This window comes from Coregonus clupeaformis, chromosome 29 (assembly GCF_020615455.1).
Source record: "Coregonus clupeaformis isolate EN_2021a chromosome 29, ASM2061545v1, whole genome shotgun sequence".
NCBI classification, from domain to species: domain Eukaryota; kingdom Metazoa; phylum Chordata; class Actinopteri; order Salmoniformes; family Salmonidae; genus Coregonus; species Coregonus clupeaformis.
In genome coordinates, this window is record NC_059220.1 from 43,910,641 (window position 1) to 43,931,586 (window position 20,946).

At 42.4% G+C, this 20,946-nt stretch overlaps 1 protein-coding gene across 2 annotated transcripts in view; it reads right to left on the reverse strand.

The window, feature by feature from the left end:
• The window catches only part of LOC121544426 (parkin coregulated gene protein homolog), a 276,802-nt gene that overhangs the window by 49,964 nt on the left and 205,892 nt on the right, over positions 1-20,946 (reverse strand). The window contains exon 5 of one of the 2 annotated variants that reach the window (XM_045209022.1): positions 17,399-17,520. The exons of the other annotated variant lie outside the window; for it this stretch is intronic. Coding sequence (XP_045064957.1) covers positions 17,411-17,520 — 110 coding nt within the window. The 3' untranslated portion in view covers positions 17,399-17,410. Of the gene's footprint in view, positions 1-17,398; positions 17,521-20,946 lie in introns of those variants that run through there. 2 annotated transcript variants of the gene reach the window in all.

Consider the following 20,946-nt stretch of genomic DNA (forward strand, 5'->3'; position numbering starts at 1 on the left):
TGACTCTCTCTCATGACCATCTCTATGACCGTGACCGACAATCACTCTTTGACCATGACCATTTCCCTAATTTGCTATGAAATAGAAATAGAATCTGTAGGAATGGGCCCCTTCTATAGATGATATTTCTATGGGTTCACCTACAGCACTGAAAGGCCAGCTACAGCACAATACCCTTCCAATGACTTTTTGCAAAACCAAACAGTTTTCCACATTGATTCAACGTCATCACATTGAATTTCCCCCCACAAAATGACTTGGAAACAACATTGATTGTGTGTGTTTGTGTGTGTGTAAAAAAAAGTGTCTACGTGTGAGTTCATATGTGAATGCCTTTTCATTCATACATCCTTGGATATAACACATATGGTGTGTTCGTACGCAGGCATGCATATTGATGTGTGATCACCTACAGAGTGATGGACCATATGGAATACGTGCCTTAGCATGTGTGTATGTGTGTGTGTATGGGTGTGTCTGTGCGTGGGTTGGGTGAATGGGTGGAAGAGTGCATGTGCGTGTGTGAAACCATCCGAAAATGTGGTTTTATTCTTTGTCAGGCTGTGAGACTGTGTGAATGTATTAGACAAAGACGTGTCTCTGTAATACACTGCTAGAGTAAGACCTGCACTAGCCATACACACAAAGGCACCTACCTACACACTTTTAGAGTGTCTACAAGGAGAAAGACTGTTTCCGCAACTTTCATTTTACTCCACATCCCTTATTCGACCTAGGCATAATGCATCTTCAATTGAGAAACTCTCTCTTCAGGTAAGTAAGTTCATAGTCAAATCACAGCAGCCCCGGCAATCAGGAGGAAAAGTAGTGCCTCTCCTAATAAAAATAGATTAGCCTTCCCATATGGAAAAGATATACAGTTGAAGTCGGAAGTTTACATACACCTTAGCCAAATACATTTAAACTACGTTTTTCACAATTCCTGACATTTAATCCTAGTAAAATCCATACGTAAAAATGTATGCGCACATGACTGTAAGTCGCTTTGGATAAAAGCGTCTGCTAAATGGCATATTATTTATTATTATTATTATTTAAAAATGCCCTGTCTTAGGTCAGTTAGGATCACCACTTTATTTTAAGAATGTGAAATGTCAGAATAATATATTTATTTCAGCTTTAATTTCTTTCATCACATTCCCAGTGGGTCAGAAGTTTACATACACTCAATTAGTATTCGGTAGCATTGCCTTTAAATTGTTTAACTTGGGTCAAACGTTTCGGGTAGCCTTCCACAAGCTTCCCACAATAAGTGAATATTTTGGCCCATTCCTCCTGACAGAGCTGGTGTAACTGAGTCAGGTTTGTAGGCCTCCTTGCTCGCACACACTTTTTCAGTTCTGCCCACAAATCTTCTATAGGATTGAGGTCAGGGCTTTGTGATGGCCACTCCAATATCTTGACTTTGTTGTCCTTAAGCCATTTTGCCACAACTTTGGAAGTATGCTTGGGGTATTGTCCATTTGGAAGACCCATTTGAGACCAAGCTTTAACATCCTGACTGATGTCTTGAGATGTTGCTTCAATATATCCACCTAATTTTCCTTCCTCATGATGCCATCTATTTTGTGAAGTGCACCAGTCCCTCCTGCAGCAAAGCACCCCCACAGCACTTCCGGTAGACAAGATGGCATATTGAATACACAGCGGTGCGAATCACCTCAAGATAAAAACATAATATTCAATATCAATAAGTTAGACTAAATATTAGCACTTCATATATTCGCGGGTAATAACATTCAATCTGGATAATAACACAAAACAAATCATAAGGCTAGAGAAATGTATCGACAAATATTACAACAACAAGCAACACTCAAACATGATGAATTTATAACTGATTCTTTCCGACATAACATCGGTACAGCAAATCCCCTTATTGTATGGGACACTTTTAAATGTGCCTTTAGATGCCATGCAATTCAGTACAAAAAACAAAAACAATTTAGGTCAAAAGAGTCCATACTAACAAAGGAAATAGAAGGTCTAACAGAACAGATAGATAGCAATAAAAACTGTAACATAGAGGCTCAGAATAAATTAGAGGAAAAACAAAAACAAATGGAGAAACTTATTCAAGAAAGATCAAGTGTAATATTTATAGAAATAAAACAAACTGGATGGAATATGGGGAAAAATACACCAAATTATTTTTTAAATCTTCAACATAGAAATGCTACCAAAAATAATTTACTGAAAATGGTTACAAATTATGGAGTCACCCATGATTCACCAAATTATATTTTGAAGGAGGAAGCAAAGTACTTTAAGCATATGTTTTTCGTTTCAGTCGCCTCCATCTCCTCTAACTGAAGCTAATTGTAGAGATATATTTTCTATTGATAATGTAAAATTAGCAGCCATACAGAAAGACTCATGTGAAGGTGGAATTACAGAGAAATAACTTCTGGATGCAATTAAAGACTTTAAGTCCGGGAAAACTCCAGGGTTGGATGGCATACCAGTCGAGGTATACCAAACCTTTTTTGATATACTCAGAGGACCGTTATTAGCATGTTTTAACCACTCCTATGTACATGGTAGACTATCAGACACTCAAGAAGAAGGTCTGACTTCATTATTACTGAAACAGGATACAAGTGGAAAATATAAATTGGAGGCCCCTTACACTTCAGTGTTGTGATGCAAAAATTCTAGCAAAATGTATAGCGCATAGAATTAAAAAGGTATTGTCGACATTATTCATTCTAATCAGACAGGTTTTTTACATGGACGATTCATTGGAGATAATATAAGGCAAGTACTGGAAACAATAAAACACTATGAAAAATCTGGGAAACCAGGCCTGCTATTCATAGCAGACTTTGAAAAGGTATTTGATCAAATACGACTGGGGTTTATAAATTGGATATTTGGAGAATATCTTATAAAATGGGTTAAAATCATTTATAGTAACCCTAGGTGTAAAATAGTCAATAATGGCTATTTCTCCAAAAGTTTTAAACTGTCAAGAGGAGTGAAACAAGGTTGTCCACTATCGGCATATCTATTTGTTATGGCCATCAAAATGTTAGCTATTAAAATCAGATCCAACAATAATATCAAGGGATTAGAAATCCAGGGCCTAAAAACAAAGGTGTCATTGTACGCTGATGATTCATGCTTTCTTTTAAATCCACAACTTGAATCCCTCCACAGCCTCATAGAGGATCTAGACACATTTTCTAACCTCTCTGGATTACAACCAAATTATGATAAATGTACTATATTACGTAGTGGATCAATAAAAAATAAAATATTTACCATGTAGTTTACCAATAAAATGGTCTGATGGTGATGTGGATATAGTCGGAACACATATCCCAAATGAAATAAATGATCTCACTCCAATACATTTTAATAGAAAGTTAGCAAAAATAGATAAATGGAAAGGTAAAATACCTGTCAATTTGTGGAAAAATCACCCTGATTAACTCTAGTATTATCCCAGTTTACCTATTTGCTTAAGGTCTTGCCTACGCCTAGCGAACAGTTTTTTAAATTATATGAGAAAAAAATATTCCATTTTATTTGGAACGGCAAGCCAGACAAAATTAAACGGGCCTATTTATATAATGAATATGAATTCGGAGGCCAGAAATTATTAAATATTAAAGCATTAGACCTATCACTTAAAGCTTCAGTCATAAAAAAGTTATCCTTAAATCCCAATTGGTTCTCTTACAAATTAGTAAGATTGTCTCACCCAATGTTCAAGAATGGCCTTTTTCCCTATATTCAGATTACAACCACTCACTTTCAGTTATTTGAAAAGGAAATAATCTCCCAAATATCACTATTTCTAAAACAATCCATAGAAAGTTGGTTGCAATTTCAATTTAATCCTCCAGAAACGACAGAACAAACAATGCAACAAATATTGTGGTTAAACTCAAATATACTAATTGATAAAAAAAACATGATCTTTTGAATAATAAAAAAAAAGGTATAATCTTCGTAAATTATATCATAGGTAGGACATGCAGCTAACAAAAACATATGGAAATGTCTGCTCTAACCAAAATTATAACCAAATAATTGCAGCATTACCGCAAAGATGGAAGAGGAAAGTGGAAGGGGGAAAAAGTAATGCATTAAAGAACTAAATTGGTTAAAGGAAATTGTGATAAATAGAAAAGTATATCAGTTTCATTTAAGGACCAAAGGATTGACAGCCGTCCCATATAGATTGCAAAATAGTTGGCAAGAGATTTTTGACGTACTGATTCCATGGCATAGTGTTTATGAACTCATATGCAAAACGACGCCGGATTCAAAACTTCAAATTTTTCCATTTAAATTATTATACAAAATTCTTGCCACCAATATAATGTTATTTATACGGGAGATACAATCTTCCCAGCTCTGCAGATTTTGCTGCGAAGAGACATAATCATTAGATCATTTGTTTTGGTACTGTCCATTTGTAGCTTGTTTTTGGACACAGGTCCAGGAATGGCTAAAGGATTGCAATATTTACCTGGAGCTAACCCTGCAGATAGCACTACTGGGTGATCTGAAAAGTCATAGTCAATCGATCAATAATATAATAATACTTTTAGCAAAAATGTTTATTTTCAATTTACAATCTGTAGAAACAATGAGGTTCAGAACTTTTGTAAAACATCACAGTACAGTTGAAAAATATATGGCAAACAGAAATCCAATATGGATGCTGTTAAGAGACAGATGGGAGGTGTTGAATGGAGTTGAAGGGATGGTACTAATAACAACTAACAACAAGATAACTAATGTGAAGCATACTGTGTCCATAATAAGTATAGGTTATAGGTTGAGAGCTTTTGTGAAAGAGGACAGTTAGAAAAATATGGCATAGAGAAGCAAACCGGATGGACAACATGAAAATGATCGGAGAGGTTGATGGTAGAGGAAGTTCAGGAGTAAAAACAAACAAAATAGAATTATTGTAAAATTGAGTGTGTCCATAAAATGTATATAGTATGTATAAGCTGGAAGTAGAGGCCTAAACATTGTTGTTCACTAGTTTGCACCAATTAGGGAAGGGGTGGTGGGGTTGGAAAATAATAAAGGGAAATGTATTTTTTTAAAGGATATGTATATGTATTTATATGTATGTACAGTGGGGGAAAAAAGTATTTAGTCAGCCACCAATTGTGCAAGTTCTCCCACTTAAAAAGATGAGAGAGGCCTGTAATTTTCATCATAGGTTCACGTCAACTATGACAGACAAAATGAGAAAAAAAAATCCAGAAAATCACATTGTAGGATTTTTTATGAATTTATTTGCAAATTATGGTGGAAAATAAGTATTTGGTCACCTACAAACAAGCAAGATTTCTGGCTCTCACAGACCTGTAACTTCTTCTTTAAGAGGCTCCTCTGTCCTCCACTCGTTACCTGTATTAATGGCACCTGTTTGAACTTGTTATCAGTATAAAAGACACCTGTCCACAACCTCAAACAGTCACACTCCAAACTCCACTATGGCCAAGACCAAAGAGCTGTCAAAGGACACCAGACCATATGCTGGTGCGGTTGGCCCTGGGTTCCTCCTAATGCAAGACAATGCTAGACCTCATGTGGCTGGAGTGTGTCAGCAGTTCCTGCAAGAGGAAGGCATTGATGCTATGGACTGGCCCACCCGTTCCCCAGACCTGAATCCAATTGAGCACATCTGGGACATCATGTCTTGCTCCATCCACCAACGCCACGTTGCACCACAGACTGTCCAGGAGTTGGCGGATGCTTTAGTCCAGGTCTGGGAGGAGATCCCTCAGGAGACCATCCGCCACCTCATCAGGAGCATGCCCAGGAATTGTAGGGAGGTCATACAGCCACGTGGAGGTCACACACACTACTGAGCCTCATTTTGACTTGTTTTAAGGACATTACATCAAAGTTAGATCAGCCTGTAGTGTGGTTTTCCACTTTAATTTTGAGTGTGACTCCAAATCCAGACCTCCATGGGTTGATAAATTTGATTTCCATTGATAATTTTTGTGTGATTTTGTTGTCAGCACATTCAACTATGTAAAGAAAAAAGTATTTAATAAGATTGTTTCATTCATTCAGATCTAGAATGTGTTATTTTAGTGTTCCCTTTATTTTTTTGAGCAGTGTATATATATATATATATATGTATTTGAGAAAAACAAAAAAAACATATGAGGGATTGGAAGTGATGCAGACAATTACATTGATGGAAGTTACAATCTATCTGCAATATTAAAGCTGATCTACCCCCTAAAAAAATAAAAACAATAATAATAAATAAATAAATGATGCTGCCACCCCCGTGCTTCACGGTTGGGATGGTGTTCTTCGACTTGCAAGCATCCCCGTTTTTCCTCCAAACATAACGAGGGTCATTATGGCCAAATAATTATATTTTTGTTTCATCAGACCAGAGGACATTTCTCCAAAAAGTATGATCTTTGTCCCCATGTGCAGTTGCAAACCGTAGTCTGGCATTTTTTTGGCGGTTTTGGAACAGTGGCTTCTTCCTTGCTGAGCGGCCTTTCAGGTTATGTCGATATAGGACTCGTTTTACTGTGGATATAGATAATTTTGTACCTGTTTCCTCCAGCATCTTCACAAGGTCCTTTGCTGTTGTTCAGGGATTGATTTGCACATTTCGCACCAAAGTACGTTCATCTCTAGGGGACAGAACGCTTCTCCTTCCTGAGCGGTAGGACGGCTGCGTGATCCCATGGTGTTTATACTTGCGTACTATTGTTTGTACAGATGAACGTGGTGTAAATTACTCCCAAGGATGAACCAGACTTTTTTCTGAGGTCTTGGCTGATTTCTTTTGATTTTCCCATCATGTCAAGCAAAGAGGCACTGAGTTTGAAGGTAGGCCTTGACATATATCCACAGGTACACCTCCAATTGACTCAAATGATGTCAATTAGCCTATCAGAAACTTCTAAAGCCATGACATCATTTTCTGGAATTTTCCAAGCTGTTGAAAGGCACAGTCAACTTAGTGTATGTAAACTTCTGACCCTCTGGAATTGTGATACAGTGAATTATAAGTGAAATAATCTGTCTGTAAACAATTGTTGGAAAAATTACTTGTGTCATGCACAAAGTAGATGTCCTAACCAACTTGCCAAAACTATAGTTTGTTAACAAGAAACGTGTGGAGTGGTTGAAAAACTAGTTTTAATGACTCCAACCTAAGTGTATGTAAACTTCCGACTTCAACTGTAGCTATGTATTTTGGTCCATCCCATCATTGTATTTCCCCTCGCTGGCCAATAACAATTAAGTTTGACCAAATATTAAACATGTAATCTTCTAATGCCAGGCATGTATGAAGGTAAGCTGTTTAGGAAAATGAACTATCCAGGATTTACTTTGAGTATTGATGACATACTATCCCAATAGATTACCCTACTGCACAGAGATATTATTACTATGTTTTTTCCCCATTTGAGCTGTCTGGCTGAGATGTTGACAGCCTTAGGCCAAACGCAACACATGTACTGAGTATTAGACTGTAACAGGACATTATGTTGAATGACTGGAAACATCAAACTGAAATGAAAGCTTTTTGAAACTCCCCTCTCCCCGTACAGAGAAGATTAGTTTCTGGTGCCTGGAGTCCAAGTGTTAGATGAGCAATGCATTGAAGTTGAAGCTTTAGAAAAAAGTTTTGAATAGTTTTATGGGTTTACTTTGGGTGATGTATTTTACTTCAAACTTCAGAGTGATTACACCGTTTTCGATAAATATGTTCATCTTGGGCATTTCCTGTGAGTGACTTAACTTTTTCATTTTTAGCGTGACAAACATGAGCATTTGTGAGGACCCTGTGATTGTAGATGACGATGAGGCCAACAATCTAATGAATAGTGTGTAAGTATGAGCTGTATTTGCTTGACCTGATACATGTCCTTGCTTATAGAAAAAATCTACCTATAGTTGAAGTTTCTCTTTTACAACTGTATGTACTGTATGTGTTACAGTATAGACTGCGAAGACGAGACCTGGGTGCCTTCTGATGACCAGTGGGAGACTTCCGATGAGGATTGGGAACCAGAGGACGACCGCTCCAATGATAGCTCCGATGATGGTTATGTTCCCCTCTTTTGGTGTGGTAACTGTCACAGTATAAGTTTCTATTTTTGTCCCAGGTGGACAACAGCTTCCATACAAATATGATTCGATTAGGCAGTGTCTTCAAAACTATTGGTTGCCTTTGTCAACACAGAACTGGCGGTGCACTTCAGAATACACCATGCATAGAGACGCTTCCTGTCATTGGGCTGGATGAATCTGTGCATGGTGCAGTGGATTGTGCAGTCTCCAGAACTGGATGTGCCGTCTTTTCCATGGCACCAGCAAGAAATGTGTCAATTTGACATTGTTGGCCAGCATGTGTCTATCACCTACGATGAGAACTTGAGGCAGCTTGCTACTTTTCTTCAGCTTCCTATACACAAGTGCACATACAAACACCATGGGACTGGTGTAGAGTGTGATGGCTTTCCATCGTTTGAGCTCAAGTTGACCTCCATGAGAACAGTGGCCATTTTGGAATGGGTGAGATGTCCCTACAGCCCAACTTTTCCCTAGAAATGATATACACTGAATAAAAATGTAAACACAACATGTAAAGTGTTGGTCCCATGTTTCATGAACTGAAATAAAAGATCCAATACATTTTATAATATACTATAATATGCCATTTAGCAGACGCTTTTATCCAAAGCGACTTACAGTCATGCGTGCATACATATTTTTTGTGTATGGGTGGTCCCGGGGATCGAACCCACTACCTTGGCGTTACAAGCGCCGTGCTCTACCAGCTGAGCAATATTATTTCTCTAAAATGTTGTGCACAAATTAGTTTACATCCCTGTTAGTGAGCATTTCTCCTTTGCCAAGATAATCCATCCACCTGACAGGTGTGGCATATCAAGATCATTACACAGGTGCACCTTGTGTTGGGGACAATAAAAGGCCACTCTAAAATGTGCAGTTTTGTCACACAACACAATGCCACAGATCTCATGTTTTGAGGGAGTGTGTAATTGGCATGCTGACTGCAGGAATGCCAACCAGAGCTGTTGCCAGAGAATTGAATGTTCATTTCTCTACCATATGCCACCTCCAATGTTGTTTTAGATAATTTGGCAGTACGTCCAACCGGTCTCACAACCGCAGACCTTGTGAAACCACGCCAGCCCAGGACCTCCCCATCCGGCTTCTTCACCTGCAGGATCGTCTGAGACTAGCCACCCGGACAGCAGATGAAACTGTGGGTTTGCACAACCAAAGAATTTCTGCACAAACTGTCAGAAACTGTCTCAGGGAAGCTCATCTGCGTGCTCGTCGTCCACACCAGGGTCTTAACCTGATTGCATTTCGGCGTCGTAACCGACTTCGGTGGGCAAATGCTCACCTTCGATGGCAACTGGCACGCTGGAGAAGTGTGCTCTTCATGGATGAATCCCGGTTTCAACTGTACTGGGCAGTGTGTATGGAAGACAGCGTCGCGTGGGTGAGCAGTTTGCTGATGTCAACGTTGTGAAGAGAATGCCCCATGGTGGCAGTGGGGTTACGGTATGGGCAGGCATAAGCTATGGACAACAAACACAATAGCATTTTATCGATGGCAATTTCAATGCACAGAGATGACGTGACGATATCCTGAGGCCCATTGTCGTGCCATTCATCCGCCGCCATCACCTCATGTTTCAGCATGATAATACACAGCCCCAAGTAGCAAGGATCTGTACACAATTCCTGGAAGCTGAAAATGTCCCAGTGCTTCCATGGGCTACATACACACCAGACATGTCACCCATTGAGCATGTTTGGGATGCTCTGGAATGATGTGTACGACAGCGTGTTCCAGTTCCCGCCAATATCCAGCAACAGCCATTGAAGAGGAGTGGGACAACATTCCACAGACCACAATCAACAGCCTGATCAACTCTATGCGAAGGAGATGTGTCGCGCTGCATGAGGAAAATGGTGGTCACACCAGATACTGACTGGTTTTCTGATCGATGCCCCTACCTTTTTTTAAGGTACACTATATATACAAAAGTATGTGGACACCCCTTCTAATTAGTGGATTTGGCTATTTCAGCCACACCCGTTGCTGACAGGTGTATAAAATCGAGCACACAGCCATGCAATCTCAATAGACAAACATTGGCAGTAGAATGGCCTTACTGAAGAGCTTAGTGACTTTCAAAGTGGCACCGTCATAGGATGCCACCTTTCCAACAAGTAAGTTAGTTAAATTTCTGCCCTGCTAGAGCTGCCCCGGTCAACTGTAAGTGATGTTATTGTGAAGTGGAAATGTCTGTGAGCAACCATGGCTCAGCCGCGAAGTGATAGGCCACACAAGCTCACAGAACGGGACCGCCGAGTGTTTAAGCGCGTAGCGCATAAAAATTGTCTGTCCTCGGTTGCAACACTCACTACCGAGTTCCAAACTGCCTCTGGAAGCAACGTCTGCACAATAACGGTTCGTCGGGAGCTTCTTGAAATGGGTGTCCATGGCCGAGCAGCCGCACACAAGCATAAGATCACCATGTGCAATGCCAAGCATCGGTTGGACGAATCTGGGTTTGGCGGATGCCAGGAGAACGCTACATGAACCAATGCCAAGATTGGTGGAGAAGGAATAATGGTCTGGAGCTGTTGTTCATGGTTTGGGCTAGGCCCCTTAGTTTCCAATGAAGTGAAATATTAAAGCCACAGCATACAATAACATTCTAGACGATTCTGTGCCTCCAACTTTGTGGCAACAGTTTAAGGAAGGCCCTTTCCTGTTTCAGTATGACAATGCCCCCGTGCAAAAAGCGAGCTCCATACAGAAATGGTTTGTTAAGATCAGTGTGGAAGAATTTGACTGGCCTGCACAGAGCCCTGACCTCAACCCCCTTGAACACCTTTGGGATGATTTGGAACGCCGACTGCGAGCCAGGCCTAATTGCCCAACATCAGTGCCCAAACTCACTAATGCTCTTGTGGCTGAATGGAAGCAAGTCCCTGCAGCAATATTCCAACATCTAGTGGAAAGCCTTCCTAGAAGAGCGGAGGCTGTTATAGCAGTAAAGGGGGGACCAACTCCATAGTAATGCCCATGATTTTGGAATGAGATGTTTGACAAGCAGGTGTCCACATTCTTTTGGTCATGTAGTGTATCTATGACCAACAGATGCATATCTGTATTCCCAGTCATGTGAAATCCATAGATTAGGGACTAATTAATTCATTTCATTTGACTGATTTCCTTATATCAACTGTAACTCAGTATAATCTTGGAAATTGTTGCATGTTGCATTCATATTTTTGTTCAGTGTATTTGTCCTGTTTAGACTTTAGCCTATGTTCTAACATCTCAGTGGAATGCCTCTATTGCTTTGTGCTTGACTTGAATTGTGCAAATGGTTTCTGTCACAAATTGCAGGTTTATTTAATATTTATTTCCTGTCCACTTTCTCCCCAGCTCAGTTTTGCCTGCATGGTCACAGCCTTTGGAAGTGGAACTCACAGCCCACCTTCAAGTACGTAATGCAGGCTGGTGACTTCTTGTTCAGTGGTCCTCTGTAGCTCAATTGGTAGAGCATGGCGCTTGTAACGCCAGGGTAGTGGGTTCGATCCCCGGGACCACCCATACGTAAAAATGTATGCACACATGACTGTAAGTCGCTTTGGATAAAAGCGTCTGCTAAATGGCATATTATTATTATGTTGGCAACCAACATTCTGCTCTCTGGAAACAACTATGTCAAGATTGTACTTATTTTCAGGTTTATACTGATATACTGCAAAACATACAAATTATTACCAGACATGTAATAAATTACTTATTTGATTTTTGTACAAATAATCTTCTTCGGCCATGCAAGATTCTTATTTGATTTTCAGGATTCCTTTCCATATGGGTCACATTTTATAGGGGGCTTTTTCTGCCTCACTACGGGAAATTGGGGATGTGCCCCAAATGGGACCCTATTTCCTTGATAATGCACTTCTTTTGACCAAGGCCCATAGGGCTCTGGTCAAAAGTAGTGCACCATACAGGGAATACGGTGCCATTTGAGATGCAGCCTGGGCCTCAGCACTCGCCTCCATTTTCATTAGGGGCCAGACTACATATATAAACTGTCTGTTTAGTGAGTGTGCTCGGCGCTGCTCGCCATCCCGGGGCACTTAATGATTTTGGTGCGTAGTTGGCGATGGCTATTTAACGGATCACTTCTCGCCGTGGCAATGTGTTAATTCCAAACAAAGTTCTGTGGGATGGAAGTGATTCATCACTTTCAGAAGAGAGTTGTAAAAATATATAAATATTAAAAAAAATATTTAAAAAATAAAAGCAGACAGCATAATCAGCTTCTCCTTACACCCGACACAATTTATAATGCTTAGTGGTGCGAGCCAAATGCATGCTGGGAAAGAGGGATTCTGAGAAGAACAACATGTTTTTTTGTTGTCAGGGTTCAGATTGTCACAAGTCTCTCTGTGGCCCCACAGTGGGGCGTAGACAGTAGTTGTGAGAGTAGAGATGTGATGTTGACTAGCAGAGCAGAAATGCTGTCTTCAGGCAACAGAGGAAAACATTAAAAACAAAATGGTGGCGCGACATCTTGCAGGGAATGAGTTGTAGCAGGGCATGAGTTTTCTCTGGAGAAGCACATGAATGATATAAGAAGAACATGATATGAGAGTACCCAAACCTGACAATTTACTGTAGCCCGAACAAATCAGACCCCCTTCCCCCTTGAATAAACATAGGCCTACAGGTGTGACCTGTCCTCTGATAAAAAAAAGTCCCCCAAAAGTCCACCTCTCTCCTTGTCTCCCTCCACATCCTCCGTCTGCACAACACCGCCTGTGTCTCACACTCTCGTGTCCCTACACTTCTGACGCCCGCGTGCCAAAGTTGGGGGTGTGATTTGCGGCGGCGTGTAAATTGGATGCTGCTCGGTGGCCAAAAGAGGGGTCATAAATAGCGGGCTGGGAAGATGGCAGGCCGCTGCCAGGGCCATGCAGATTGATGGCTGGGGCCCTCTCCGATGGATGAGAAATGCATTCATAATAAATATCTAGTCAATGGCATCAATCAGGTCCCTCAGCTACTCCGCCCCTCGGGGGGACATGGGCTAGTCACACCCACCGGTAGCTGCCTGGTTGGTCACTGCACGGTACTGGTTGGGTGTTAGTGGACTGCGTGTTACCCCCCCTGAGCTAAAACCTAGGTTAGTTCTGGGAGCTAATGCACATCTTCGGGTCTCCATCGAGGTTACTGATTGCGTGAGCGTAGTTCACTGAACCACCTCTATTTCAAATCAAATCAAATCAAATCACATTTTATTTGTCACATACACGTGTTTAACAGATATTATAGCGGGTGTAGCGAAATGCTTGTGCTTCTAGCGCCGAGGGTGCAGTAACATCTAACAAGTAATATCTAACAATTTCACAACATATACCCAATACACACAAAACTAGTAAGGAATGGGATTTAAGAATATATACATATATGGACAAGCAATGACAGAGCAGCATGGACTAAGATACAGTAGAATATGATAGAATATAATGCAGTATATACATATGAGATGAGTAGTGCAAGATATGTAAACATTATTAAAGTGACTAGTGTTCTATTTCTTAAAGTGGCCAGTAATTTCAATAGGCAGCAGCAGCCTCTAATGTGCTGCTAATGCCACCAGGCAAGGTTGGTTCTATGGGAAAATGGTCTCGTCCAGTTCTGCTAGCTTTCTGTGAAGTAGCGGTGATGTCATCTTTACGACACCCGAACAGCTACAGTAGCGATGTTGGTTTATAATTAAAATGCTGAGTCATCTGTGAAACCAATTCCTCTGCTGAACCAAATGCATGTATCTGATAGTGAGTGTCTATGCCAGTGTTTGCGTAAATTAATATGCATGAGTGGACATGATTTGTGCACATACATAAAGTGTGAGTGTACAGTGTGTACGTTAGTGTGTGCGCTTATTTGTACATACATATACTGTACTGTACTGCATGTACAAGCAGCCATCTGTGCCTGTGAGTGTGTGTGTTCGTGCGCATGCGTTTATGTGCATACAGTGCATTCGGAAAGTATTCAGACCCCTTGACTTTTTCCACATTTTGTTACGTTACAGCCTTATTCTAAACTAGATGAAAAACAAAAATCCTCATCATTCTACACACAATACACCATAATTACAAAGTGAAAACAGCTTTTTAGAAATGTTTTCAAATGTATTAAAAATAAAAAAGATAAATACCTTATTTACATAAGTATTCAGACCCTTTGCTATGAGACTTGAAATTGAGCTCAGGTGCATACTGTTTCCATTGATCATCCTTGAGATGTTTCCACAACTTGATTGGAATCCACCTGTGGTAAATTCAATTGATTGGACATGATTTGGAAAGGCACACACCTGTCTATATAAGATCCCACAGTTGAAAGTGCATGTCAGAGCAAAAACCAAGTCATGAGGTCGAAGGAATTGTCTGTAGAGCTCCGAGACAGGATTGTGTCGAGACACAGATCTGGGGAAGGGTACCAAAACATTTCTGCAGCATTGAAGTCCTCAAGAACACAGTGGCCTCCATCATGCTTAAATGGAAGAAGTTTGGAACCACCAAGACTCTTCATAGAGCTGGCCACCTGGCCAAACTGAGCAATCGGGGGAGAAGGGCCTTGGTCAGGGAGGTGACCAAGAACCCTATGGTCACTCTGACAGAGCTTCAGAGTTCCTCTGTGGAGACGGGAGAACCTTCCAGAAGGACAACCATCTCTGCAGCACTCCACCAATCAGGCCTTTATGGTAGAGTGGCCAGACAGAAGCCACTCTTCAGTAAAAGGCACATGACAGCCCGCTTAGAATTTGCCAAAAGGCACTGTAAGGACTCTCAGACCATGAGAAACAAGATTCTCTGCTCTGATGAAACCAAGATTGAACTATTTTGCCTGAATGCCAAGTGTCACGTCAGGAGGAAACCTGGCACCATCCCTATGGGGAAGCATGGTGGTGGCAGCATCATGCTGTGGGGATCTTTTTCAGCGGCAGGGACTGGGAGACTAGTCAGGATGGAGGTAAAGATGAACGGAGCAAAGTATAGAGGAGATCCTTGATGAAAACCTGCTCCAGAGCGCTCAGGACCTCAGACTGGGGGCGAAGGTTCGGCTTCCAACAGGACAACGACCCTAAGCACACAGCCAAGACAACACAGGGATAAGTCTCTGAATGTCCTTGAGTGGCCCAGCCAGAGCCCGGATTTGAACCCGATCGAACATGAGACCTGAAAATAGCTGTGCAGCGACGCTCTCCATCCAACCTGACAAAGCTTGAGAGGATCTGGAGAGAAGAATGGGAGAAACTCCCCAAATACAGGTGTGCCAAACTTCTAGCGTCATACCCAAGAAGACTCAAGGCTGTAATCACTGCCAAAGGTGCTTCAATAAAGTACTGAGTAAAGGGTCTGAATACTTATGTAAATGTAATATTTCAGTGTTTTATTTTTAATACATTTGCAAAAAAATCTAAAAACCTGTTTTTGCTTTGTCATTATGAAAAAAACAATTTAATCAATTTTAGAACAAGGCTGTAACGTAACAAAATGTTGAAAAAGTAAAGGGGTCTGAATACTTTCGGAATGCACTTAATGTGTCCATTATCCCCTATATCTATACTGAACAAAATCTGACAACGATCTGAATTTACGAACGACTCAGAGCGCACTCTGATACACGCAATTTAGTTGTCAATCAAATGCACTGAACAAAAATATGAACGCAACATGTAAAGTGTTGGGCCCATGTTTCATGAGCTGAAAAAAAGATCCAAGAAATGTTCCATATGCACAAAAAGCTTATTTTTCTCATATTTTGTGCACAAATGTGTTTACATCCCTGTTAGTGAGCATTTCTCCTTTGCCAAGATAATCCATCCATCTGAAAGGTGTGGCATATCAAGAAGCTAATTAAACAGCATGATCATTACACAGGTGCACCTTGTGCTGGAGACAATAAAAGGCCACTCTAAAATGTGCAGTTTCGTCACAGAACACAATGGCACAGATGTCTCAAGTTTTGAGGGAGTGCGCAATTGGCATGCTGACTGCAGGAATGTCCACCAGAGCTGTTGCCAGATAATGGAATGTTAATTTCTCTACCATAAGCCGCCTCCAATGTCGTTTTAGAGAATTTGACAGTACGTCCAACCGGCCTCACAACCGCAGACGAAGTGTAACCACGCAAGCCCACATCCGGCTTCTTCACCTGAGGGATCGTCTGAGACCAGCCCCCCGCACAGCTGATGAAATTGCTGTCTGTAATAAAGCCCTTTTGTGGGGAAAAACTCATTCTGATAGGCTGGGCCTGGCTTCCGAGTGGGTGGGTCTGGCTCCCAAGTGGGTGGGCCTATGCCCTCCCAGGCCCACCCATGGCTGCGCCCCTGCCCAGTCATGTGAAATCCATAGATTAGGGCCCAATGAATTTATTTCAATTGACTGATTTCCTTATATGAATTGTAATTCAGTAAAACCGTTGAAATTGTTGCATGTTGCATTTATATTTTTGTTTAGTACACTATTTTGCACCCACGGGGGACTGGGAGGATGCGAGGCTGCGGCCGCCGATCGATGCCTGTGCCTGCCCTGTGTAGAGCAGATCGGGAGGGAAAGATTACCGAGGAGAGAGAGAGAGAGAGAGAGAGAGAGAGAGAGAGAGAGAGAGAGAGAGAGAGAGAGAGAGAGAGAGAGAGAGAGAGAGAGAGAGAGAGAGAGAGAGAGAGAGAGAGAGAGAGAGAGAGAGAGAGAGAGAGAGAGAGAGAGAGAGAGAGAGAGAGAGAGAGAGAGAGAGAGAGAGAGAGAGATGCAGCGAGAGAGAGAGAGAGAGAGAGAGAGAGGGAGAGAGAGAGATGCAGCGAGAGAGAGAGAGCGAGAGAGAGAGAGAGAGAGAGAGAGAGAAGGGAGAGAGCGAGAGAGAGAGAGAGAGAGAGAGAGATACAGAGAGGGGGATGGAGTGAAAGACAGCCAAACATTGACAGGAGCCCAATTAAATGGCGTCCCGGTGGATGTGACCATCCCTCGCCTAACAGGCCGAGGGCCACCGCTGTGCACACAGACAATATGCACGTTTAGGCACAAACACGCACACATGCCCACACACAGACACACAGTCCCATAGGGCGGCGCACAATTGGCCCAGCGTCATCCGGGTTTGGCCGGTGTAGGCCGTCATTGTAAATAAGAATTTGTTCTTAACTGACTTGCCTAGTTAAATAAAGGTAAAATAAAAAATAAAAAAGAGCCCAGCCCATAGGGGACCCAGGGACCACGTACACACAGCAAAACACACAACCAGACTCCGGAACAGAACACCGTGCCAAACCTTGGCATGTGCCCGCAGCTACAGATCCCAGGGTAGGGAGCCCTGCCAGCCCACTCGTCTCCTCTCTCTCGCTCTCTCTCTCTCTCTCTCCTCTCTTTCCTCCGTTCTGCCCACCCACCAGCTGCTACCTAAGGGCAACACAGAGCCCAGGCATCAAACAAACACACACACCTTACACACACGCAGACGCACACACACAAACAAACACACACGCCCTCGCACACACACAGACGCACGCATAAACATAAACAAGCTAACAGGCTGACAACGGCTCCATGAGGAATGCCTCTGGGGCTATCTGTCCCAAACCAAAGCCTGCATGATGACTGCAGACTGGAGCACTGGAGCCAGCTCACAGAATGCTTGGTGTTCTGTGGCGCTGTTCATACAATGTTCCCTGTTTTGTAGTGTCAGACTAATGGTTTATATTGACACAGACTGATAGACATGGCATTCTCCCATAGGCCTGCTATGGAAAAGTACCAACTGAGAAAAGTGGCCTAAACATCAAATCTACGAAGCAGACTGCTCTCGAATGAGTGTTTTCCCATTCGAGTGCTCCGACGCAGAAGGGACACTACACACAGAGAATGGGACAAGGAGAAGCTATTCAATGTGTGCACTGTAGCCTAAGCCACAACATCAGAGAGATAAATAGATTGCCAGACAGAGACGGTGAGAGAAAAAGGCAGAGAAGAGAAAAGCAATGCCAGTTTTGAGCGTGTGAAAAAAGGAAACTTGACTCTTTCAGAGGCCCTGCTATAAATTTTCAGAGGCCGCCTCAGATCCAATCTGGCCCGGGATGCAAACGACGCGTTGGTCCGAACGCGGCAGGGTGCCACATGCGACTGTGTGTGTTTGCAGACGGGGAAGCTAAGGGATTGGTTGCCACGGAGATTCTGACAAATCGGGCCCCACTCCCTGCTGCCCTCAGTTTAGCCTCGACAAGGCAGAGAAAACGAGAGGTGGGCAGGCTAATTTACGATGTCTCCCCCTATCCTTTCCCTGTTTCTCTACTCCCCCCTTTCTCTCTCTCCTGCTTTCGCCCTCTCCCACTCTCCCTCACCCATTTTCTCTATCTATCTTTCTCTCTCGCTCACCCATTTTCTCTCTCTCTCATCATCCATCCTCCCTCTCTCATCCTCCATCTCCCCTCTCTCGCTAAGGTAGGATGCTGGGGGTAGGCCAGCATGTTGCACCACCAGGCTCTAGTGTTATTCCTCTCATATCGTTACAGCCAAACATGGCCTCTGGTAATTAGCAAGGAATTTTACTGAGCTTATCAGGTCAAAAGCAGATTCCTCCTTCAGGATACTACTTGTGTGAAAATTAGCCGGAGCGTCTCCCAGACAAACGCACACATTACAAAAACACATTGTGTATATTGATGATACTGCAAGATTCATTCAAAACAAACATACTCCTGACAAACGTTAGTCTCTTCTCGTGAAAAAGGATTAGGCGGCTTTACATTAGTCACTTGACAAAAAATGCATTATTAATGAATGGAATAAAAGCAACAAAGGTGATATGTTACTGGATGTAATGTGCAAATGAAAGACTGGCTTGAGGGGGAAGATGACTGGCCTCGTCTCTTGAGGGAGAGGCACGGTAGACAAGGAGTGGAATCAACAAGTGCGCCAATCACACAAACACACAACCAAAGACAGTGGGAGCGTGGTGAGGTAACATTGTTGAAAAAAGGAAGTTCTATTTCCCCCGAGGATATGAAGAAGAAAAAGAAGTGTCTGGGTTATTAGATGCCCCAAAACATTCCTGCTTCTGTTCTAGCCCGGTGTTCGGTGGTAGAGGCGGCTGAGCAGTTCTCATGAAATATCTGGGCAATTAGTTCTGGGGAAGTTGCTGCTAGATGGAGAGGTGAGTGAGGTACATTGATTATGCATCGCAACAGCTGTACCAACAGGATTATACTCAAGTATTGTAATCGCTCTGGCCGGCCATCTTTGCATTTGATTTTCTCTTTGTTTTTATTTTTTCTCTCGACCCGGTGCCCCCATCTTAATAAAAACAAAGCTCTATAAATGCAGAGGGATAACTGAAGTATGGAGTTGGACTGAAACAAATGGCACTGGGTTTGTGGAAGGTATGTGACGGGAGACTAGAGAGGAAAGGGATTGTGGGAAAACAAGGGTGGAGAGGGAGAGGGTGGGTGGTTGAAATATATTTCCTGCATTCTGTGTTGGAGGATAGAAGCGCTCCATCGGTTTGTTTTTCCGTTATCCAAACTGATTTAAATCCAATCCGTTACCGAGTCACTTCTGGGTGTGCCTACTTTGCTGCCGGGAACAAAAATGTAATTTCTCTTCCACTCGTGTCTTTCGATATTCACCAGAACTGTGAAGAAATGTGGGTACACAAGCCAGTGTCAGACCGCACATACCGGTTTTGTTACAAGCGAAACGCTCCAAGCACTCTGTACCCTCCTAAAACAACAGAGCCCTGCTAAGAAGTTCAGAGAACAGGAAATTATAGAAAAACTTACATTAAAAATCCATGTGAAGTGTGGAATTCTGGGATTTGTATTTTCTAAGTCTTTATTTGTCTCTGCTAGAGAAGCTTAGAACAACTGGCATTGTGTTTCGAGTGCATTAAAAGGGCTTTTGTTCATGGTTTAGTAAGTGGGTTTAATTACAAAGCTCATTAGCTGCTTGAACGTCGTTAGCAGCTATTCTGAGTTCACGTCTTCACCGCATTATAGTTTCAGGCTGCCACATCATACTACTAAGCTAACCTCTGAGGCTAAAATGAGTCAGTGCAACAGATAACACACAAACATACACATATGCTTACACACACACAATGTTTGCGCTACATTAATCTCCCTGTTGACTGTGTTTGACACCTGTCTCTGAAATTCAATCATATCCCCCACATGAGAAAGAGAGAGAGAGAGAGAGAGAGAGAGAGAGAGGATATGCATCTGCCTTGTCCCCTCCTCGTCTGCTGTGGCTGCATGCTCAAGCCAAAACAGACAGACAGGAAGGGAGGCCGGGAGGGAGGCAGGGGACCACAAGGCTACAGTGCTACATTTTATATTTTAGTAATTTAGCAGACGCTCTTATCCAGAGTTAGTGAGTGCACACATTTTAATACTGGCCCCCCGTGGGAAACGAACCCACAACCCTGGCGTTGCAAGCGCCATGCTCTACCAACTGAGCTACAGGGGACTGGACACGGGCCTGGTCCCTGAGAGTTAATGAAGCAGTCCCTCCCAATTATCTCTTGCAGCATCCATCTGACTTGGTGACAGACAGCCAGCAGAGTCAGCAGCATACTTCCGCTGTGCCAGCTTGGCCCGGTTCCTGTTCCACTCATCCCTCACGCAAGGAAAAGTGCATCTGACCCAAACGCCGGCATAAATTCACTCCTGTTTCCAAGTAATAAAGAATTTCACAGTGAGTGTGAGCGAGGAGAGCGAAAGAAAGAGGTCGAAGTGAGGTAGGAATAGATTTAGTAAGAGTGTGAAAACACTTCTTGAGTAATGATCTGAATGAAATATTCATAGTGCTGCCCATATCTGGCACGTGGCACTG